Source organism: Solenopsis invicta, chromosome 5 (genome assembly GCF_016802725.1).
Source record: "Solenopsis invicta isolate M01_SB chromosome 5, UNIL_Sinv_3.0, whole genome shotgun sequence".
In the NCBI taxonomy this organism is placed as follows: Eukaryota; Metazoa; Arthropoda; class Insecta; order Hymenoptera; family Formicidae; genus Solenopsis; species Solenopsis invicta.
The window spans coordinates 15,288,647-15,313,812 of record NC_052668.1 but is presented as its reverse complement, the minus strand read 5'-3'; the positions used below and the strand labels follow the sequence as shown (position 1 = coordinate 15,313,812).

General features: G+C 38.5%; 2 protein-coding genes across 4 annotated transcripts in view; one reads left to right on the top strand and one right to left on the bottom strand.

Moving 5' to 3' along the window:
* The first annotated feature begins 11 nt into the window (after window positions 1–11).
* LOC105196897 (probable serine hydrolase) lies at window positions 12–1,563 on the top strand. 2 transcript variants are annotated; one of them, XM_011163046.3, is made up of 3 exons: window positions 12–164; window positions 438–614; window positions 686–1,563. In XM_011163046.3, the coding sequence occupies exons 2-3, from the start codon at window positions 479–481 to the stop codon at window positions 1,516–1,518; spliced, it is 969 nt and encodes a 322-aa protein (XP_011161348.1). In that variant the 5' UTR covers window positions 12–164; window positions 438–478; the 3' UTR covers window positions 1,519–1,563. The 2 variants fall into 2 exon arrangements, with proteins under 2 accessions (XP_011161348.1, XP_011161347.1); XM_011163045.3 differs by lacking the exon at window positions 12–164 and adding an exon at window positions 205–361.
* Window positions 1,564–2,359: 796 nt separating this feature from the next.
* LOC105196896 (inner centromere protein) overlaps window positions 2,360–25,166 on the bottom strand; it is a 31,885-nt gene continuing 9,078 nt past the window's right edge. Inside the window, exons 2-4 of one of the 2 annotated variants that reach the window (XM_026136816.2) lie at window positions 5,800–6,072; window positions 3,411–4,655; window positions 3,103–3,292 (exon numbers count right to left, since the gene is read on the bottom strand). In XM_026136816.2, coding sequence (XP_025992601.1) covers window positions 3,289–3,292; window positions 3,411–4,621 — 1,215 coding nt within the window. In that variant the 5' untranslated portion in view covers window positions 4,622–4,655; window positions 5,800–6,072 and the 3' untranslated portion in view covers window positions 3,103–3,288. Of the gene's footprint in view, window positions 4,656–5,799; window positions 6,073–25,166 lie in introns of both variants that reach the window. The other variant, XM_026136815.2, reaches the window with a different exon arrangement.

The window sequence follows — 25,166 nt, the reverse complement described above, 5'->3', positions numbered from 1 at the left end:
TACGCGAGCTACGCGCAGCTACGCGAGGTTATCATGAAGTGATGAAACCGGCAGAACAGAGAGAGATAAAGAGAGCTGTCTACTAATGTCTCTGAGACAGATAGTTATATTGACTACGTTTCAAAATTCACTCTCAGTGTTAAAAATGGTTAAAAATCTACAGTGTACGTAGCATGAACCATACATTCTTAGTACTGACAGTATATGTATATATTAGAATGCAACTATTGCACAGGTTTCTTGATATGATAGTGCAACAGATATCTATAATATATACCACAGCAAATGTGCAAATCGTTTAGTTATAAATACCTGTATGATTTCACGAGTAACCTTTGGACTTCCACTCGTAATCAGAACTGTAAATTTATTATTTAGTTTAAAGCAGTCAAACACGTTATAAGTTGATAAAGAATATTGCATTTATATCATTGCAGAATTTTGATATACTCTAACAGTGTGCCATACATATTTCAACATGTTTACACAAAAATTTGTAACTTATGGTTTAAGAACGGGCTCATATACAAAATTGGTAAAAGCACTGTACAGTAAATCCATACAGCATGAAGTTAAGGAAGTGGAAATTCCAGTGCCTTGGGGCAAGGTGGCTGGTACGTATATTTTTTCTGTAAGCAAATGTGACTGTATTACGAAGCAAAAGTTTTTTATCTCTTTACTTTAGGTAAGTTATGGGGATCGCAAGACAAACAACCTATTCTTGCTATGCACGGCTGGCAAGATAATGCTGCATCATTTGATAACATAGCACCCCTTATTATGAAACATACACCAGTTCTGGCGATTGACTTACCTGGACACGGACTATCTTCATGGATACCACCAGGATTTATGTACGACGAATTAATTTACCTATTGTTAATGAAAAGAATTAAAAACCATTTTGGATGGGAAAAAATAAAAGTGCTGGGACATTCCTTGAGTGCTATGACGACGTATTGGTATGGGGCATGTTTCCCAAAAGAGCTGCAATATGTTATAGCTTTAGATGTATTCAAATTTGTATCTATGGATCCAATTGCACATATAACTTTGTTTGCAAATGCACTCAAGGCATTTTTTAAAGTGGAAAAAAGTACTGTTCAACCTAGTTATAAGACGCAAAGTGAGATTATAGAGAAGGCAAGGAAAGGTTTCCTAGTTTTGGATGATGCATCATATAAAATACTTATGACTAGAGGTACCACGCGTAAAGAAGATGGAACATATGTTATTAACAGGGATCCCAGATTGCGAGCTGCACCCATCCACAGTGTATTTTCGCAAGATCAACTAGAAGCATATACGAATCTCATTAAGTGTCCATATTTAATAATAAAAGGAGATGAGAATTTCTATGCTGAGGAGAAGGAAAATTTTTATAGAGCACTAGAGATACTGAAAGCTGCTAATGATAAAGTACAATTCGAGGCTATATCAGCAACACATCATCTTCATCTTACACATGCGGAAAGTACGGCAGCGATTATTATTCCCTTTTTAGAAAAGTATGATTGATTATTAGTCTGAATAGTTATTATTGTACTACCTAATATAATATCAACAGACATAATCTGTCTATTACTATTGCAAATCATTTGTGATAGCATGACAATAGTCAACATATTTATATGAATTTTGAGCCATATATATATTTATATATATATATATATATATATACTCATATTGATATACTTATATAGTTTTCTAAAATTTTTATAAACTTACAATAAATCATATTTCAATTTTTTCAAATTTTTTCGTAACATGATTTTGTAATTAAATGTATTCTAGATGAGTATCATTTAATATTTGTAACTATTTAAATAATAAATTATTTTAATAATACAATGTATTATTTATATAAATATGTATATACATGTATATAAATGTAATCCATTCATACATATTAAAAATCGTTGATTTCAAGTTATTGAATTACTTAACTTTTTGAAGTTGACATTTAAATTTTCTTTTTATAATGTGGAATGTTAACTTTAAGATACGAAAGTATTTTTTTTTTAAGTTATTTTTGATTAAAAGTTATACATTTTTATATGAAAACGGGCACTTTTCTAATATCAGCTATAATTGGTTGTAATATTTATATACGATTTCATTTAAATTAAAAACAAATTTATAGACGTTTTCTAAAGCATATGTAAGTTGAGCCCCTGAAGAATTTTTTATATTTGTAAAAGTTATGAAAATGAATTCTAACGCAAATGACCTAGTCGTGTATGTAGAAGATAGCGAAAAATAATGATACACAGAGGAGTAAACAATCATAAAATAATTTGTGTGTAAACTAATTAGATAGAAACCTTTGAGAAAGTAAATATTTACAGAAAAAATGGAATGACGTATTATAACATAATTTATTATTTTATTTATTACAAAGGAACTGTAGAAAGAAGTACATAATATCTATATGTACAAATAGCACAAGAGACAGTCAAACTTTCACCAGAATCATTCACTCATGTTCAAATGCCATATGTATTAATGAATTGAGTCTGAATGTTTATTTTGTTGAACAATGAATAAAAGGCACTGGCAAGAATTGCTTCTCTTGTTTTGTTTCAATGTATGACTTCCATTCTTTTGTATCAACATGTTCAGCAAAATTTATTTACACACTTAAACCTAATATCAAAGAGTAATCACTGTGTTATTTTAACATATATCTCACAGTATTACTTTAAGATGTATCTTTTACGAGCAGAAAAATCTTTTAAATATTTAAATAATAGTCGCACGATTAAACATTGCGTAAACACTGGAAAATGTTTGGTTTTTTTTTTCTAAATTGTTCGTCTGTCGTCAGCATTTTGATACAATGCAAATAAGTTATATGATTTTCTTTTATATTAATGAAACGGTGTAATTATATTCGCTTTCGACGTTTATAAATATTATAAAATAGTGGTTCTAATGTGTGAATTTATAACTCTCTTGCTATATTGCTATTGTAAGTTTCGTACTGTTATTAATAATAATTGGCGTAGTGATAATTGTGCTATTATGATTTTGTCGCTCCATATGCGGAAATTATATGGGAAGCATATATAAAGCACATTCAAATTGGTCTCTATTATCGGTATCATTCGAAAGTTTTCAATGTACGCTCATAAAGGAAAACATAACTGGCAACATATTATCTATTATGCTGCGCTTGTGGCTCCGCGACCTGTTCTCCATTGTGAACCGGTTGCGTCAATGTGTTTTGAAACCACATCATCCAGTTGCTCAGATAATGGCCGTCCAATTGATTTTCTGGATTGTCCTTTATCTGCACATCGTTCAATTCTTGAAAATTGCGAACGGTTCGGAGTTCCGTAAAATTATTGTTCACCGAATGGCCCCCATGCATCCTTACCTCCCTCTTTCTAAGGGCGTCCTTTACTAACCTTTGCCTACGTTCCTCTTCCGTCTCGATAGCTGATCTCGTGAATCTCATTTCCCTGGCTCTCAGCGCGTCCCTTCGTAATCTTTCCTTCCTTTCGTCTTCCGTCTCTTTAGCGTATTGATTTAATCGGGCTTCTCGCCTCTTCGCCGACTCTTTATTTAGTCTCTCTCTTCTTTGTTCTGGTGTTTCGTTTGCGTATAACGATAATCTCTTAACTCTTCTTCTCTCGGCCTCGCGATCCAATCGCTTTCTCCTATCTTCTGGCGTTTCGTTGTACATTCTGTATTCTCTCTTTCTCGCCGCTTCAGCGTCGAGTCGTTTCCTTCGTTGCTCCGGCGTCTCGTAATACATTCTCATCTCCCGTCTCTTCGCCGCTTCCTTTGCCAACCTCTGCAAACGTTGCTCCTCGCTCTCTTGCTCATACAACTTTTTCCGTTTCTCTCTCATACATTCAGCTTTCTTTCTCAATCTTTCTCTATAGTCTTGATGATGCACAGCAGACTTCAGCACCCTAACGTGTTTCTTTGCTCTTCTGGCTACTTTATTAGTCTTTTCTTGTTCAAGACTGTCCTTGCCGTCCGTCAATTGGCCTTTACGTTTTGCTAATGTGATTACATCATTAGTATCAACATCGACGGGAATTTGTATATTCTGCTTAGCATCCTTCAAGATCCTTAGTCGTATATTGGCATCGTTACTGCCGTCGCATAACCATTCAGCGGTGTACAACGTGCCGTGATCTCCGTCATCATCCTCCTTCTTTATATTAATATTAAGCCCGTCTAAAAGTTCATTTGATATCGTTACCGTAGATATATTATAATTGGTCGTTTGTATCTGTTCGTCGTTCCGTATAAACACCTCCGTTGTATTCGGCTGTTTTTGGAACTCGATATTTATGGAATCAGAGTCCAAGGTGTCCAAGTAAATCGGATCCGTCAATACGTTAGTAATAGTACCGTTGTCGGTATGCTGTAAATTCCCTAAAGTGGATTCCGAAGTGTTTGATTCGTTCGCCTCGCTCTGATCCTTACCGATTGTTTTTTCATCGTAGTTCTTGGCCTCTCTGATCTCGATAGCACAAAAATGCTGCGCCGATGTAATTATCTCGACTTCATTAAGATCCGTTTCAGGCTCATCGTTTTTTTGCTTATCATACGCTGAGATTAAGTCTGTCGGCTGACTTCTTACATCGCTTTCAGATATTTCCATGTCCCACCAGAGAACAAACAACACGCTAAAAATGCTGAAATCATACAATAACATGCTGTAAATAATTTGTTTGAAAATCATGCGTCGCGAAAATCTGATAAGCGAATTAAAATTGCGCAAATAAAAAAGATAACCAGTTTGTAAAAACGTTGCAATGTTAACAATGCATTTCACATTCCTATCTCTCTCTCTTTCTCTCTCATCTTTAAATTATTTTATGTCTTACAATATCTCTTTTGCTTTCTTTTTAATTTATAGATTAATTTATCATTTCTTCTAACTTATGTACACTGATCTTATGCAACATTTTATCTTGTTTTCTTTAAATTTTACTTTTATGTGTGCGTGTGTCTTATCTTTTATGCTATCTTGTTCTCCTACTTTTTATTTCTGCAGAGTCTTATTTTTGTAAACTTACGTCATCTTTCTTTATTTCTCTCTATGTTTCTTGTATCATTTTGCCTATTAGAGGGCAAGAGACATACAAAAAATGTACAGAGATGTCTTAGAATAAACGCTTTGCTTGTCTATCTCTTTCATAAATATTTTCTTTGTGAAAATCATGTGCTTGGCAATTCATTAGAATTTGGAATATGAATTCAACATTGTCAGTATTATTTTGTGTAAACAGAATGTATAATTTAAACATATTAGAACACCTTACAACTACTTTTCTTACAAACAGCTTCTATTCTTCAATGGATATTTTCTAGTTCTCGCAAATATAATTATTTTCAAAGTTATTAAATAATGCTACTTTATAATTTTACAATTGATCTGATTGTTTATCCGTTTGTTCGTCCGTCTGCAAAATGTTTCAGAAACCATTAACTTTTTCAAACTTTTGTTTTTCAATAGACACCTAAGAATCTTAGCTTCGCTGAGGCAAATCAGCCGATTGTGAAGGAGTCAAAGGTTATAGTAAAAAAAAGTTTTGCCGAAATTTTTTCTAATTACAGCGGTTTTTGTTGCACTACTTACTATCTTCGTTTCAAAGTGTTTACTATTACATCATTTAGATCCATGTAACTTTCTTATGAATGTAATAGGGAATAAAAAGTATCTGTGATGAAACAATGTGAAAAGGTACATTTCGACGATATCGTTTTCTTGCTCAAGTGTCGCCGACAGAATTATGATAATTAGATACCAGGACCTGTCGGAAATGAACTCCATACCTGCGTATCGTCTGCTTGACAGCTGATTCAAGATGGCAGCGTGGATGGTACTTTCGAGTCCTGCATTTTCGCGGTATCCGTTAGCATGAAACGCGTCGCGATCGTCATTCTCGCTCTCTCGCATCACTTGCCTAGGCGCTGCAAATCGCGCGTAAGCTCGACATACCGTCAGGATCCACGTGCTTTTATCCAAAATTCATCCGAACGTCGAGCGCCGCTCGTCCATCCACGTCTCTCGTCATCGCTAACGGCAACAAAATCCGAGAGCGAACTCTAGAACAGAATTCGAGCAGTATTTTAAAATCGAAGGTGGCGCCAACAGCGGTGGAGAACTTAATTAGTGGACTTTCGGCGCATTGATCTGATTGGTGAAGCTTAAGACAGATTCTTGGGGAATGTTTTGGAGTATCGTTGTCGCCTCTATTATTCGTACACCCTGTGTTCGTTTTCAAAATTATGAATTAAGGGCAAGTTTTTTAATTCATCGATTGATCAATCGCATTATGCGCAAATGCAGTTTTTACAGAACAAAGTTGCATTTGCGCATAATGCGATTGATCAATCAATGAATTAAAAAACTCGCCCGATGTGATGTTAATTCTTGCACTAAAGTTTCCAATGTTAACTTTACAGTGACGGAAAATACAATTGTACATACGATTGTATAGATATAACACGACTAACATGTCTTATCTATTAAAAAAAAAAACTGATGAAAGGTGAGAGTTTTATTAAACTACTATGTCAGGTTATTGAAACACTTTTTCTTAAGGGACAAAGGGAACAGAAAATATTCAAAATTAATATTACAATGTATTACTAATTAATATTTAAAAAAATAAAATAAAAAATACGTACGTATTATATATAAATCATAAAATACATGTAAATTATATAAAATATAAATTATATATAAATAATGATAAAAAATTTTTTTAATGTAATTAATATCACTAACAATGAAATTAAGAATATATTAAATATTATCTGGTTGCAAATAAAAGCTGCAAATAAAATTTGAAAAAGAGGAGACATTAAACTATTGTACAAAAAAGATCAGATTGAAAGTTAAGAGTATTCTTAATTTTAAACTTGAAATTCTAAACGTGCAGAATTCTTTGAGAAAACTTTGAGAAGCCTTTAAAAGTCTTAGAATACTTTTAAAATCTAACCCGATCTTTTTTTTTTTACAATACTTAAGTATTCCTCTAACACTGTGATTTAAACAAAAATTGATAGATACTGCATTCATTACAAAATGACAAATATTGCTCGGTTTCTCTTCGTAATCTGTTGTCAAATTAAGTATGTTGTCAGGCTCTGTTGGCAAAGCACGAATTTAATATAGACGCAATTGATGTAACTTTCTGTTCGAATCTGTTGGCAAACTGCGAATTATATAGCATTTCGTTTAGAGGGTACAAGTCGCACTAAAGCTACCAAATTGAAAGACCTTTAATTCTGACCTGCGCGGTTAACGTTCTCGCGTCCAATTACGCGCGGGACGTCTAAAAATGGTCAACGATTCTCCCCGATTCTCATCGGATGTCGATAAATCTCGCCCCGCGGCGGTATTCGCACTTTTTGCCCCCCGCGCGATCCTGCGCTCCCCTTCCAGGAACGCGATCCTCGATCATACGCTATTAATTACACGATGCATAACGATTAGCTTTTTTCTCGCCGCCGCCGTCGCGCCGTCGCCGAAACGCGCGCGTCCGTATCGGGGGACATCCGTCGCGCGCGCGCACGTCACCACGAACGTCAACTTCAAATGGAAACGTCTTAATTATCAGAGCACGTATAATAGTATGGGGGACCGAGCGTCCAGGCGCGTCTAGCAAAAACCGCCGACCGGCCCGCGAACGAACGACCGGCAAGGGAAGAGAGGAGGAAGGGCTCGGGATAACAGGGAGAGATTATACGATGGACGAGAGGCGTTCGTGCGCTATATAAGTATATCGAACCGGGTTTCTCGTCCCCGCCACCAAAAGCGACGACGTTTATGCGCCGCGACGTAAAGAAACGTCCCGCGGCGGAGATCGCGGTACGCCGCGCCGCAGCCGATAAATCGCGTGAGGTCTCGCCGCGGTCCCGCGGTCGGTTCTACATCCGTGGGACTCGATAGGGTGCGCGGGGACGGAATCTCTTTCAGAATCACACGTTTCTCGAAAACGTTTTCACACGGGGATTCCCCAGATTTCTATCTCGAGCGAGTGTCTACGTGCGAAAACGAGGTCGATCTCTTTTGTAGAAGAGACCAGGGAAAACCTCGTTGGCACAAGAGACAAGTTGACCATTGCATTCCGTTTATAGTGCACGGAAAGAAACAATGGAAAAGTTATCACAAACTTCTTTTGTACAATAGTATAAGTTCTATTGAAATCAAACGAGTCTCCAAATAGCTCCGTCGAATTACCACCTGTTCCGGTTGTCCCAACTTGGCTGATATATATTATAAAATAGTGGAACAGGTGCGAAAAAGTCTTGAAAACTTTACCGATTCAGTCATAAAAAATAATAGAAATTATTTCAAACATTAAACTTTGATTTTTTATGAATAAGCTTTGATTTTTATGAAAAAAAGGCACTGAATTAATATATACACCTAATATTTCTATTATTGTTTAATTAATTTAATTTAATTACACCGTGATACGTGCCAATTTACCTCGTTATTGGGACTGGAGCTGCAATACGGCATTATCGTTCTTTTATTTATTACAAAGATACTGTGTACAGAATCGTTCTCGTCATGGAAATATAGAGAAAGGTTCTTTCTATTATATTAATACGGTTTAATTATAATAATTAGTTGTTTAAAATGTCGAATGCCGAAACTGTACCAACGAACTCCGGTTTCTATTTTCTCAGAAGTCACGACGCGACGCTCGCGTGCGAGACGACTTTATTTTCCGTTTAATTTACGTTCGTTCCAGGAAGACAGATGACTCGACCGCGAACATTGCGGTTTTTATTATGGAGCGCAGAATATATTTGTGTATGCACGATTTCCATAACAGTCGAGGTGATAATTTATGAAGTTCGCTCGCGATCGCGCGACGATCACGGAATTCGTATGCGGAGCCGATCGCGGCACGCGGAATGCCAGGACGGATAGTATTTTTTCGCGCGATGGTTTTTGACAAAATCATTAAGGGACCAAATCCAATAAAGAGTCCGCGCGAGGCCCTTGATCGTTCGCGGGACTCCGTCGTAAGAAAACATTCTCGCGATCCGAGGCGATCGGCGCGGCATCGTAATCGGTATCAATGGTACATTCTTGACGCTCGTCATTCGGCTCACGTTGCCATTTCCCCCGTCGTTCATCTCGCCGAAATAGTCTTCTTGCCCGTCGCTATTGAATTAGGCGAAATAAAGCTCTAAATAATTCGAGCGCGAAGCGACGAGCCTTCACGCGCCACGCGTCAAAACCGGTTGCAGTATCGGCCCCTTGCGAAACGCAGCGCGTAGAGTGATGTAATGACGATGTACTAAAGAAAATTAGAATCGGTTATTGCCGTACTTTTAATCTTCTTATGCAGCGCTTTCCTCTACGCCGAGGCGGGTTTTAATAGCTCGCGATACAACTCTTTGCGAAATAAGGAATGATTGTGACTGAAATTTACAAATTTTAAATCCTTAACAAATAATTCAGTTTTATCGTCTTGTGAAACAATATCGGAAAGAGAACAGCGTTAACCCTTAACTTACGAAATGAAAAAAAGTTACGCTTCTAATGTCGTGGATCCACTGGATCCTTATCTTTCGAGAGCTAATAAAAAGAAACTCATTAATCTTAAAAGCATTTTTATTATATTTTTTTATGTTTGGACCCTCATTTATCTATTTTTAATCACAACTAATAATAATCAGTCTTGCGTTATTCTTATTTAAAGTATTTTAATAAACTTTCCTTTAAAGTAACACAAGCGTTGAAACATTCAATATGGGTTTACCTCATAAGAGTTAAAATAGAGATTGCCTCGCATATTTGGAATAATAGTCAAAAGTGATTTATATTGATCGTTATCAAGGATTATAATATTATCGCGATGTTGATATTGATGCTTGGCGATGCCGAATATTTAGTAAATCTTACGGGAGATATCGGCCTTTTAATGGCGTTACGCATTAGCCCTTTAGAATCGTAATGCGCGTACTATAAACTGCGATAATAGAATGCCGTGTACGGTAATGATCAATTCAGGTTGTCTTTTCTCGGAAACGGTCGTTGATCGGAAGAAGCCGCGTTATTTTGATGGTACACTTTATTATCGCGAACGTGCGGCTCGCCTCATGCGAAGTACACGATGTTCCCAGGATTTACGGCTGCGTCTATATATTTTTTGAAGGTGAACAACGCGTGATTGCTCGGAGAACGTTCGCGTTAATTGAGATTGGCAGACTAACGAATACAACGTTTAGCAAAAAAACACTTTTCATTAGCTCATTGAGAACCGTATTATTTTTTCTCTGAAAAGAAATTTATAATACTAAATAAATATAATATAAAATATATAATACAAAATATATGCATATGTATATTTGTTTCGTGGTTATCAATAGATGTAATATATTTAAAAATAAAATATAAGTAGGACTTTTAAATAACTTATTTGAAATTTAAATATTAACGTATTTATAAAAATCGATGTAACACATCTTTAAGATCGGAATAAAGATTTTACGATTACGGTTTTACGGTTGTATTCAATGGATTAAGCACATAAGTACGATCGGAGATGTAAGAGTAAGAAGCTAAATACTATGCAGATAAAGTGGAACAGACAAATACATCGGTGGATACTTTACGCTATGTTAACATTGCTTAACGTTTCAATTCTGAATCTCTGATATCTAGGACACGCACATCTCGGGACGCGAAATCCTGTTCCATCCGAGGATTCCGTCATTATCCTTCCGTGACCGCGTTCCTTTCGCCGATTGCATTTTAATCGCCTTTCCGGGCGAGAGATCGTCGACGCGCGTAAATCGCGAATCCCGCTCGCACGGCGGAAGCTGGAACGAATGGCGGAGGCAGACAACGGGCACGTACACACGTAGAAGCATCCAGGGAAGAGACACACGGGGACACGGCAAAACACACAGAACGCTCGTTCCGCTCGAGGAAAAAGCCGCGGCGAGCATAATGGATATCTTTATTATCGGAGCCGCGAGTCGCCGAGACTTCGTGAGACTACGGCAAAGTCGACCACGACGACGGCGACGACGTCTCAACTCTTGGGCCGGCTTGCCGGGGTCCAATTGGTCCCGTCGGTCCCCCTCGTGACATAAATATTGATGAAAACGATGCGTTTATACGCGAACGACAAGTCCGTCCGCAGTTAAAAAGCCGGAAGATTTATCGGGACGCGGCCTCCCGACGACAGCCATTTCCGAGCGGATCGTACATCAAGCCGAGTTCGGATCGGTTTTCGTGCGGCTGAGAGAGGAGTTTCGGTTTCTCGATACTCGCGCATAGCCGCGAGAGTCTTACACTCGCGACCGACGTATATCCCACTGGATCCTTCGCTTATTTCCGAGAGATCTATTCTAGCCATTCGTCCGTCCGCCGCGTAACGTCGGTCTCGCGCGAGAAGCGCGCGTGTGACTTTTGTTGCAAACCGGTTTAAAGCGCACTCGGGTCGTTCAGTTGCATCAGTTTTGACTTGAACGCCGACCGAGATTCGGAGGCAGTTGCGTCTGCCCATTGTCCGCCGTCCACCGCAACTCCGACGATAGAAACGCAAAGGCTAATCAACGTCTACAATTCAAAACTAAAAATGTTATAAGCGCCTTATGACCGTTTCTCGTATTCTTCTGCGATCATCTCTTTCTCTCTTTCTCTCTCTCTCTCTCTCTCTCTCTCTCGTCCCTATACGGTCACGAGCGCTTAATTACGGGCATCGTGTCGTGGCTCGGCAAGATGACGATCACTATTGTAGCTTCGCAACTTTGTACAATTATAGAAATGCAGACGAATCAATAGTTACAAAGGCTCTCTAAGAATTGGGGTTTCGAGTTTTACACAAAATCTCGCTGTCCTAAGCGGCAAATCACAACAACGGAGAGCCCCCCCGAGATTCGGGGCTTCGCTCATCACCTAAGAACCGCGTAAACGTCTTCCCTTCGGCCGGTTGCTTCGTTTCCCCTTTCTCCTCCTCTTCCTCCTCTGTCTCTTTCCTCTCTCTTTCCTAGCTATTCGCTACCGACAATGGATACTCATCTGAATTTATAACGAACGCTAGTAATTCAATTTTTTGATGGCGCACAAATTAGAGGCTCTCGTCAATGGCAAAAGGCAGCGAGAAAGAATGGTCGATGACACAGTGAATAGAGAGAGGTGCCGATCGCTGAAAAGGATCTGGCATCGCCGATGCGCCGCTCGTGAGCATTTCCATTTTTCTGCCGGCTTTCTGTGGTCTTCCCACCCTTCCCCGCTACCGTGCCGCCGACTATCTTATTTCAACGAGCACGCTTCCTTTCATCCCGGGCACACTACTCTTCGGCCCGGCACAATGCCGCAGGCGTTAGATGGGGATAATAATATGGCAGTATCACTCGACACCCTGGACTAAGAGCTGTTCAAATTTCATTATATTTAAATGAAAGCACACGTGATTTTATCTTTTGTGTAATGAGATATGGCAAACATTTCCCTTTACACAGCCAGCCCCAAATGACTAACTGACCTTGATGTTATTAACCCTGACCTTCAAGGAGATCAAGATCATTGACTTTCTCCCCTTCACTCTTTGTTAAAAAGTTGTTAAAAAAACAATTTTCATGAATAGAACATCATTTTTGGATACGAGGTGCACATTTAACTCTCAACCACACTAGCTAGAAGTGTCAAAACGGTATAGTGTCTAACTTTGTAAATTTTTGGTGAAAAAAATAGAAAAAGATAGAGTAGCTGGTTTTATTTCGTTATAAAAATTGTATTTCTTTCTTTTTGCCATTTACGTTTTAGAAAAGTAAGTTAAGAATTGTTAATTATAATTTTAGACTACAATTTCGCAACGCAAAATTGTGTGAAACACGTTTTGTATCCCACTGGTATACTGTGGTTGAAGATTAAGTAGGAGGTGTAGAGAGGATCTTCCTTTACATTACGTGGGCGGAATAATTCAGAAAAAAATATATAACTTTAGCTTAAAATAATTTCAAATCTGAGTAAATGATTAACGTAGAATATGTGATAGATTTCGTTTCGCACTTATACTAAAAAATTTTCATCTTCCCACGCGAAGCGACATCCGTCCCATCGTTCTGCCTCTGAGCAAAACGAAGTGTGTATAAATTGTACTATTTCACATTTCTACCATATTTTTACCATAGTTTTTAACATCTTTTAAACTGACAGGGAGCATTAATACTATTTTGTAAAAGAAAATAATCAAAGTGAAGAACACAATTAAATAAAATTATAATACGAATTATGCTCGCAAGATTTGCAAGACTTTGGGTATTTATCGTTCGCTCGATCGTAAGACCCTGCTATGCTCGCACGTTCGTGATCACCACGTGGTCCACACGCTAAGAACGACCGAGAAAAAGAGGAACGATTCCTCGGCATGTGAGAGTATTATTTTAATCGTACGTCGGCAGTCTTCTCTCGCGCCATTTCATTAATACTGAACCTCTCGCTAAACCGCGAGATTCGACTGTTTAGCAGGAGTAGCCGAGAGCAAAGTTGCATGAAATTAATTTTCTCAACAAGGGCGACCAAGAGAAATTTTTGTCTCTCTTTCTCCTTCCTTTCGTGATCTCTTCCGATCTCATTCCCATTTTCTCTCCTCTTCTCATTCCTCCTCTTCCTCGTCCTCACCGAACGCGGGATCCGTCGCCATCGGCTCTCACGCCTCGTCGTTCCTTTTTCGGTCTCGTCACGCGTCCCGCATGCGGTTTCGTCTTCCTTGTATTTGGCGGGCCGTCGTCACGGTAGTTTCCGAGATAATTCTCGATACACACGGCACACAGATCTGCCCGTAATTCCCGGCGCGTTTCATTCGCCGCCTCACGGCTTACGTCTCGCGTCTCGTCCCGCTTCCATCAGCCCGCGTTCTCAGCCCGCGTTCTTCTTCGGCTCGCGACATTACATTTTGTTTGTTTAAGGATGCGCAGTAGGCAGCCGAGTGTGCGGTCGAGGTGACGAGCGCTCTCCAAAGGTGGAGAGTTAATTCCGTCCGACTCGGGAATCGCTCGAGAACGGACGATACGATTAGAGGTAGAGGTAGAGGTCTTCGCGTGCTACGGATGGGCGTTATATTATGAATAGTGCGTACATGAGAGCACGTGTCTATGCCGCGCGCGCTATAGCTGCAATTTATGGCTTCGCTGTCTACACGCAGCGAGTCGTGTAATTTAAACAGGACTCGGACACTGAACAAAGTCGCACGCGTTCAATTAACGGTTAGGTATCATATGTCGCTTTTATAACGCCTATTCCAAGGTAAATGTCCTAGTAACTGGACGTATAACGATATAGAGTTAAGATTGTTGAAGTTTTGTAAGGATTTATGATATAAAATGATCTAACATAATTAACTAAATTATGAAATACAAAACGTTATTAACATACAAAAATATGATAAATTGTCAAATTAATTCTGTTATTTTAATTAATTGTAAATATGCAAGACGAGTAAAGAAAAAAATTGTTTCTAAATGTCGAAATTACATAGTTATTCTTCTTCTTTTTTTTTTTAATTTATCTTTTTCCCTCACGCGAGCACACGTATATACCGTCAAGTAATTATTATCGGCAAAAAAATTCAGGACCACCGCAAATGCGAATTAGCTCTTACCAAATAATTCGTTCCGCTGCGTCGAACGTGGAGGAATAATCGCAATCCGACGAACGCGCAATAAAGGATTCATGCAATGTATGTTCCTCGTGACGGCAAATCTGGTTTCATGCTCGTCGCAGCCGGTCGCGCAACGTAAGGATTAATTTATTTCGTCGCGCGCGCGCGTCTCTTCATCTACTATAGGGACACTTCGCGGTGGCTCGCGCTTTGACAACAACAGTCGCCGTTATTAATTACAGCCAGGACCGACTTGGGAAGTCGGCACCTGTTTGCGGATAACATTGAGAATCGACAACTTTGCTCTTTTTTTAGAGGAATTTTCAAGGGGAGATAGTAGATTAAAAACTTTGAAAAAAATCGATTCTTTATTTTCTTACATTTCCTTGCTGTATTAAATGCCTCGCATATATAAATCAAATTTTATTTAAATCCTATAAAAATTAAAGAAGTTGTGACATTTTAAGTTTACTTATGCTTGTTCTTCGAAATATTCACAGTTAAAACTTTCAACGCGTTTCTCTCGGAATAGTTTTCAAAGCCAATAATTACGATATTTCAAAAACTATTTGATCGATTTAGCTAAAATTTCAACATTTTCTTCATTACTTAATCTTATTCTCCATGCAGGATTTTTAAATATAAATGTCTAGTTTTTTAAATTAATAAAAATAATCCAAAATTTTTACAAAAATTGCGATTTTTTTATTCAATCGCTATTTTCTTAAAAATAGAAAAAAAATAGACAAAAGTCTAATGTAAAAGACAAGATTCTAGTTTTCTTTCAAAAGATTTTTGTTTTCAGAACATTCTGTAAAATACTATGATGATCACAGCGAGTTTTAAAAGTCATGATTTATGATGACATAGCTGCTGTATCCATTATTTATAATACAATAAATCTCCATAAATAATTTTTTTTTAATATATGTATATAATAAATTATTTTAAATATATCAATTAATAATATATTGGCCGCAAAAAAGGAAAAGTTTTATTTTTAATACTGTATCTCTTAATAAATTATCCACATTTGATTTACTCATATAATTTGAATTATTATGATTACATTCATTGATATATTGCGATAAAATTTTGGATGAAATAACAAACTTTTCAGAGAAAAAACAAAATATCAGTGAAAGAGATCTAAAATCTATTATTAGATTTAAAGCGATAATGATAAATATTTTTAAGCCAAAAACGAAATAAAATACAAACGAATAAGAAGTTCAAAATAAGCACATAAATATGAAACAGAAGACTTAGTTATAATTAAAAATTTTGATTGTACTCCTGGAATTAGAAAAAAATCATTTCTTATTATTTAATATTGTGTTAAGTCGTTTTTTGCGATGCGAAGCATAATATTTTGCACTGACAAATAATTAACTATCAAAATAAATCGACAGAACAATCGAACTGTGAGCGTTTCTACAATACTATAATATTTTGCCAGCTACGATCCTGAGTTAAGTGATCGCTTTCGTTTCGTGCCGGTGGACTACAAGCATCGTCGGACATCACCGGGAAACGTTGTTTAACGGCCGTAACTACTCTTAATCGCGCGTAGCTTATCCGCGTGAAACCGAGGAAGCTATCCTCGGTGGGGCGTCACGGTTAAACCCACCGAGAAACCACACGTGGATGTGGACGAGTGTTAATGAGTTATAGCTGGACCTTTTCGCGTCGGGATATGACATTATAATTAGTAGTGCCGGCGATTTCTTGTTGGATATCAACACAAACAACTCAAAAGTATACGTCTTCCTTTCAAATATTGACCAATATATAAATTTTTTGACTTTTGATAACAGATTTAGTGTTGGATTTGTACACCGATTGAAAAATCGAAGTTTTAAGGGAAAAATTAAGTCCGAGAAGATCATTCTATAATTAATAAATAACTGAGGTGTTTCTCTAGCTCGATTCTAATTCTATTCCAGTCAGACACTGCAACAGTTTATAAAGGCAACAGAACTCTTCGGAAAGTTATTTCTTGATAGTCCTAACGATCAACTCCGTTTTCGTAACTTCTCGCGTGAAATTAGCTCTGTAGGGCGCATATAACTAGATTTCTGAGATAAAACTCCGAGACGAGATTATATTTTTGCGAAAAAGAGAGAGAAAGATTGTGCGAAGGGTAATTTATAGCTCTTGTCCGCGCGCTTTATTCGGAAAAGGAAGACGTCCGTAACGGCATCTTTGACAATAACGGTCGCGAATATCAGCTATGCGACTGCTTTTGCATCACGCACATCGCGATCTATCAGTAATCTGCGGGAATCGTTTGAGCCGTTGCCCTAATCGCTCCACGAACCATCCTTAATTGCCAACGTATCCTTTAGATACGAAAAGCGTGACAGTCCGACTTATCTAAATAATTATTGGTAAGTAACGGGACGCTCGCTTTTCGCAGCGTCATGCCACACATGATCTCTCTCCAATGATAATTCGATAGTGCTTCTGAATAGCCTCTTAAGTTATCTACGTCATCGATATTCTCTCCGTCAATCGAAAGATATTTATTTTAGGTCCCATCATCGTAATTTCAGGTTCTTTAATAATTCTTTATTATTTTTCTATATTTATTACACTTTTTACGTTTTTATTCCCTGCCTTGGAAACGGACAAATTGTTCGCGAAGGATATGCGTTTCTTCGTTCGCGGAGACGAAGTGGAGCGCGTTTACAGGAATGCGCCATTAACAAATGCGAGGGGCTTTACGAGGGTCATTAATGCTGCCGATATTTCACTGCGGTTCGGTGTAAGCCGTAAGAGCGTGTATTATTGCGGGATGTTTCGCGGGATGTATAGCCGCCTTCCATAAGTCATCGGAACAATGCCTTCGCGGCCATGCACGTAGGTATTATTTTGCTCCACGTCCCTCCCCGCGCACGGTCGAAGCGTGATCTATGCGCACGGATCTCGTACACGCGTCGAACTATATCAGTTTTATTTTCCCGTCGGGGAAGATGCAAAGTTTCCGCGCTTACAGATCAGCGATAAGAATTCGAGATACGTACGACTGGCGAACGAAAAAATAAGGAAAAAAAAGGAACATTTATTTTTCCGCCGAGAACATTATTCAATATTATTTTAATATTATGGAAATATTGTATTAATGTTATATGTCTGTTTTTACATAATATCCGTTCGTGGTATATTACTTTAATACTCATGGAATATTATGAAAATGCTCTACGAATATTATTGTGATAAAAAATTAATGTGAATTATTATCCATAAAAATATTCATAAACCTTATAATTATTACATTTAAAAGTTGTAATATTTCCGATAATTTAAAATATTGAAACAAATAATATTATTTACTTCTCATCTTAATATTATCGGGAGTGGACATAACCACTTTTTATTAATATTTAAGAATATTATTCAATATTAGATAATATTGTAGCGCTAATCGGGAAGAACCAAGCGCCGGCAAAGACGAGTCGAGTAACGTAGAAAGTAAACGAAGAGTGAGAGAGAGAAAGAGAAATGGGGAAAATATATCTTGTTTCGGACAAGATACAGCGCGCACCTGCGTCGAAATAAATTATGGAGTTATCGCAATAGTTAATCCGTCAGTTAAGCGCGCCGACCTTACACTGTCTTTCGTCGCAAATCACCGAGCGGGACATACCCCTAATCGATTTTACATACAGGGGGAAAATTAACAAATGGAATGCCGCTGGTGCGAACGGGAGAGCGTGGTGGTCTCCCGTACAATTCCGCGCGTCTTGTACTTATTTTCAAATAATAGTTGTACGTTGCGATAACGCCGGCCGAGAAGATGGTAATTACGAAGGTAATCAGTGAAAAGTCACTAGGACAAGAACAGCCTTCAAATCTCTAACGAGAGTTCCATTGCTACTATACATCCTCTTCGATAGAAATACATACATTTAAATCGTCATAAATAAAGCCTGCTAAATATCGCCGAGGAATATCAAAGAGAAACCGATGTCGTTAGCGCTAACGAGAATTGTCGCGTTTTTCAGCAACGTTCTCACGCGTGGCTTGATTCATGCCCACCAATATAAATCGGTAAATACGAAAATATTTGAATAAACGAAAATTTTGACAATGCGCAAGTTCGGGTAAGTTCTTTGTCTTTTTCGGCCGTCGTAAATTTATCGAACGTCTCGTGCCTTTTTTTTCGCGATGATCCCTTAATGACCGCCGTTAATAATTACATCGTCGGCCCCGGCGCTTCTTTCTTTTCCTCGTCATCCTCTCTGCGACTACGTATAACTCATCCAGCGCGTAGCAGGGCGGAGATGCAATGCTAGAAACATGAATCATTGTCTGGACGTAGGTACTGTTATCACTTTATTTCTACCGTGCGTTAATTAATGCCCGGCAATCTTGTGAAATCATTGCCGGGGCAACGGCCTTGCAGCCTCAGCACGCTTCATCACTGTTTCGTCGGTTCTTAACGCCGTCGGACCCGATTTGTTTTTCGTATTAATAAAATAAAAGGAAGGCAACCGTCTTAATTCGCGACGTTCCCATTTTTACTAATTTATCTTTGAAAAGTTAAATCCCGGGACAGAAGTCGTTTGTAACATCGATTAAGATGGATCAGCGATACGCAATCAACGTGATGAAGATTTAATTATTCGCATAAATAGTCTGTGCCACGACTTAATCCGGTACGAAGTGACTATTTAAATGCTCATAGCCTTCCTCGTTAATAAATCACGGTCCCGCGTGTAAAAATAACGCGTAGTGAAATATTATTCGCGCCACGTGATAAATTGTGAATAACGCGTATTCAGAAATGATAAGTATACGCGTTAAGTTATGCGAATGTTAAGTTAAATATTGTATCAAGCGTTAAATTTTCTCTCCCCCGGTCTCCTTCGTACCTTTTAAGGATTTTCACGACGTTTTCGCGAAGAAAGTTACTCTTTAGCCATGAAAATATTCCGCGGTACCGAAGGGTTACAGTACATCAAGACTGTTGACGCTCATAATACTCACAGAAGATACGTCCGGGTTCGCCGAGTCGTATATCACGAGTGGCGAGCTCTCGTAAGCAGGTAGAAGGAGCACGATGAAGGTGGGTAAACGTGGCCTTTTACAACGTTACGTATTTTCTTTGCCTCCCAAGGAACCGTCGTAGTGCACCGCTGCGATTTTTATTATGCGACTGTAAGTTTTTACTATACATACGTACAGCTAACTCAAACCACTCTTGCTACTCGTTGTAGTGTTTGTGTAGTTGCAGAAATGGAAATGCAAAACAGGATAGAAATGGTTTTAAACAGTGAAAAATAATAATTATTATTATTACTCGAGGGGAAATTCACAGCCGGCATTGGTGTACAAAATTTCGGCAGTGGACTGCCGAAAAAAGTAAGCAGTGACCTATAATATTGACGGCATTGTCGTCAGTGATTGGGGAGTGGTGAGCTCACTTCAGAGTCGATCATGGGGTTGAGCACAAAAATTTTTGAATACTTCGGGAAAACTTTAGAATTCTTCTGCAGGCATTGGCGTATGATAATGGGCACGCGGTAGTGTTCATAATTGCATGGCATTGCCTTAATTTTAATATAGGATTGACGGCATTGTAGGCATTGACTAACAATAAGCATTGTCGGCAGTGTACAAAAATGTCGGCAGTGTTTTACAGCAATGCCAAAAATCGGCATTGGTGTACAAAATTTTGGGTTGTGAATTCCCCCTCGTTATTACTATTGTTTCTGTTGAAATTATCGGTGTTATTGCTAACAATATTGTCGGTAACTATTGTTCAATTGTTGTCATTTTTTATGATCATTTCTCATTGAAAAACTGAAGACGTTCTGCATTTTTGCTACGCAGGATAGAATTGAGGTTTCGATACCCGCGAGATGCTCTCGTGGATCGAGACGAATTTCGGGTTCGGCGTGCACATGTGCGGGCAATGATCATTACCGTGTAACGACGGGACCGATAATCGATCGGGGCCGCGATCGATCGGCAAACAACACCGTGTGCGCAGGCGGCGCTCGCACCTCCGCGGTGCGCCGGGCACCCACCCCGGTCGTTAGGCTAAATTAAGTGGTTACACTTTGTTTGATCGGGGCCCTACGGAGGCCCGAATTAAGTTGTTATCGCGAGTTAGCTGATTATACCGGGCGGCGGTGCGAGGTGTCGGTTTGATTTGTTGTTCGCGAAACACCGCCGCCGCGCCGGTTTGTTTATGCCGCCACGCCCCGCACCCCTTCCGCGTGCAGAGCTTCCAGGTCGCTTATGGCTTGACCCCGAAAATAAGCCGCACCGATTGCTGGATCGTTCTGACCTGGTCCCGCTCCGCTGTGTGACCCTTTGCCCACAGCCTTTGCCTCTCGCGCGGAGCCCTTAATTGGGACGGATTTTAATAGCGAGCGATCATAACGAATTATCCTCCACGGCAAACCGACGGACGTGCGAAATTGACGCTGCAAGCCCGCTGTTTTGGCGCGGATAAATCAGAATTTTTCTTTCGTCCGCAGTCGCAGTGAAGTTCAGAGGGAGATTTAAAAAAAAAAAGAGTTGACCCTCTTTCAATATTGCCATACCTTGGATCGATATCAAAATTTTATCGCAATTTATAACATATTTTGAAAAAAGTAAAATATAACATTCTTGAGTTTCATTGATCAGCATTGATGGGGATTAATTCTTTACTTAATTATTATAAAAATCTATAAAGCTATTTTTATAATTGAAGTTTGCAGTAGGACAGAATTCCCTTTTTTTTCAAGTGTTCGCAAGTTTATTATTTGTTAAGAAAAGAAATAATTTTCTCAGAGGCATTTCAAATTTTATTTCCGACAATTTTACAGAAACGTCAAGTGTGTACATATAAATATAAAAAATTTTATACATTATTTATCAGACAAAACGTGCTGCATCGGACGGAGCAAATAATAATCTGAAAGTTACCGCAGAATTTTCTACTTTGAAATTAAAAAGAAATTTTTTTCGACTTCATAAAATCTCTTAAAACTCTTTATAAAGATCCCACTATAAGTCTACAGGTTCAAAAGAGATTTATTTGAGTGTTTAAAGTATTAAAATAAGCATAAAAAGTCATTAAAGTTGAAAGTAAGAGTAAAAAATTGACGAATGTTTTGACAATAAATAAATGAATAAGTATATATTTAATATATTAATTATATAATATGTATATAATTTATTTATTTATTGTCAAAATATTCAAGTCAAAATTTTACTCTTATTTTCGACTTTAATGAGACCTTTTACGCCTATTATATATTTATATATTATATATTATTAAATCACAATGTGTTTTCTACGTGAAACTACGTGACGAGAATTCGTACACAAAAAGTGTGAGTTAACGCATCATCGCGGATCCTCGGATAGGCAAGGAGAGCGAGGTACAAGCTGAAGAAGAGCGGGAAGGAGCCGCAAAAGGGACGCGAGAAAAGGCGAGAGAAGGCTAAAGGACGTGAGGCGCCCGCGCGAGGAGCGGGAAGGGTGCCCCACGCTATTTTCCACGAAAATTATAGCCATCTATGCGCGTAATCCTCTTTATAGCCGCGTTGTATCAAATTATAACTGCAGCGGCGCGCGCGCGCGCTTCCAGCGCCTTTCTCCCCTCGTTCTTCTCCTGCCCTTCGTGGGCCTCGTCGTCTCTCCGACACTGGCCGCTTCTCGCGGTCCACTCGATGCTCGGTTCTCCCTTTTTCGCTTGCGCTCGTCCCCGAAGCCTCGTAAAACGGCGCACAGCATTCCGCCAATCATCGCATCGGCGAGACGCGTGACCCCCGCGACCTGCGGGCCGCGACCCAAAGCCGAACCTGGGACAACTCCGGTTCCTCGATCCACGTGGACACGGCGATAAATCGATAAGTCATCAATACAATCGGAGGAGGCTTAGGTCACGGTTATTATACGCTACGCGACCCGTCTAACTGACAATAAGAACATCATCAGTTAAATGTCAATTTAAGTGATTCTTCACCTCTTTTCGAAACTGTAAATGGAAATATTCTTTCAATAACTAATAAAGTAAGGGATACGCGTTCGACGAATCGACGTGGATTATTGTCGAAGAGAGTTTCGATCATTATCTTCTCATTTGGAAAAGAACAAAGTATGTCGAAGGCAAGAGACTTGGGCAAGTGGACTAAAGAATCTTTTTTCGCTTCTATGTATTGTGCAGGCGTATTACACATACAGTAAAGAAATAGAGAATCGGTTGCGGTAAGTTGACCGATGTCGACGAGTTTGATCTTAAGCAACTGTGTCAAGTGGGCTACATTGAACGTAAAAGTAATTTGCTAACAGTCGTGTAGTAAATGACGTGGAATAATTGCGCTGTGTCAAATGGTGTGGACGTTTATATTACTTTGGAATAGGTAACGTCGCGAGCGAACGTTAGTAATCGCGGATTCAAACTGACCTCTTTGTATGCCGTGATTCATAATCTTACAAAGTTTTACTGTTAAGTGACACTCTATGAGAATTTACAAGTAACAGCGGCATAGTTGAAGCTACTTTTTCCGATGGACCTTCGAGAGAGTGCATCGTTTCTTTGCTATCTCAGCGGGTGATAGTCCCGCGGGAAGGATTACACGCGGCGTCGTAAAACGACATTAGAAAAATCGTCTTTATGCGTATATCGACACGTACGCGCGCGGTCGATATCGTAAAACGCGCGTGTACGCGGCGCGTCGTAAAATATTTTCAGAATTCCGCGACTGGGCGGTTCATGCAACGCGTATATCCGGCAATTATTCCGATAGCTTGTATAAAAAATATTACACTACTTGAACAATCTGTGAAACGATAATCTGTCTCTGTGCTAATCTTACTACTTAATTTGTTAATTATTACACAGAAAAAAACCGTATGCAAAATTAATACCAAATTAGTAATACTATAATTAATAGTACAATATTTTAAATTCTCCTATCTGAAAAAATCCATGTTATATCGATAGTCGCGCATCTCTCGAAGTTTATTGTTGACGCTTATCCGTAATGCTGATTGGTTCTCTCGTTGTGCTTACTTTATGAGCTGCAGTCATCACGAAGATCGCGTTGATAATTATACTTAATCGCGCTGACAATTATACACATAATTGTTACATGCATCAAAAGGTTAATACTGTAATATTAATATATTATAAAAAAAATTATTACAAATTTATTTATTGAATTGGATCTGTTTCTTGCGTCTAAAGATTTCTCTTTTCCCTTGGACGACTTCGTGATTGTTTCAGATAAGTATTAAACGTTCTTATTTATGGCTGTAAAAATTATTATTATAAAAAATTGATACTTTGTGTACTGCTGTCATGGCAATGCCTTCATGGCAATGACTTCATGGCAATGCTGTCATGACAATGAGCAAAAATGATATTTATATTTTAAATTTTTTATAGAGTTTGTTATATAAAAGACATAAAAAAGTTATACATATTAATTACAAGAATACAATATTAATGTATTTTATTTATTAATGATAATTTTATAGACATTATTTAATAATAAATCAAATCATATTCTATTTTTATTTATTTGTAATATGTCATCAAAAAGATAATCTGTTATTTGTTATCGTGAACTTTATGATTCTTAATCATAAATGTTTAATTATGTTTTGTAATTTTTATTATTTATATTTTGTTATATTATATGTAAACATGAAATGAAGTAAATGGTGCGCGTGTAGCGCGCGCTTGTGTTGTTCTAGTATAATAAAAATTAGAAAAAAAATTCTTCCCTAATTCAAAATAGCAGTTAACACTCGACAAATTAATTAGTGGCTCGTTGAAGGAAGCGCAGGCAGGTTATCTGGAACGATAATCGGCTCGACCGATCGCAGAATCCTTAAAGCGAGCATCCGCTGTGATAGTCGTTAACCTTTAGTCAGCGTTATCTTCTGTGGCAGTAAAAGGCGTGGTAATCGTTTACAATCTTTCACAAGAAAAGGCTTAAGATAGATCACAATTGCGTTGTGAAAAAGTGTAAAATCCCTTGTTAATTTTGCAATATTTGCACTGTTCGAACAGCGATATCGATTTACTCGAACAAAGTGCTTTCTTTTTTTCTCGCCAGTATGCGAGAACAAATTACAGCGCAGAGAGTGCATTGTTGCATTTTGGGTCTCGAGATGTACCGAGGATTTAGTTCGAGAGGATCGATTCCGCCTCTCTTCCTCCTCTCTTCATACCACGTTTCTACCTCTCGCTGTCTCGTACCGCGAAAGGAGTGGAAAGGAGCTTCCCTCGTAAGGCGTTCTCTCGTCGTCGGAATCTCAAGGCGCAGAAAAAGCCGCGACAGCGGACCGCGAGGACGCGCCAACCTGTAATTGTTCCTCGATGTAATTGCCCGGTCTCGCACCGCTCCGATCCACCCAGCAGCCCTACGTGTTTCGCGAAGAATCTGAAAATTTCCGTACCATGTCGCAGTCGCGCGCGTGACGGAACTTCCTTCGCGAAATTATCTAATATTCTTTTCTTCGAATTGTTTGCTGATCAAACTAGCGTGACAACTAGATTGGAACGTCAATTATCAACATTTTATTATCAAAAAATTAAGTATC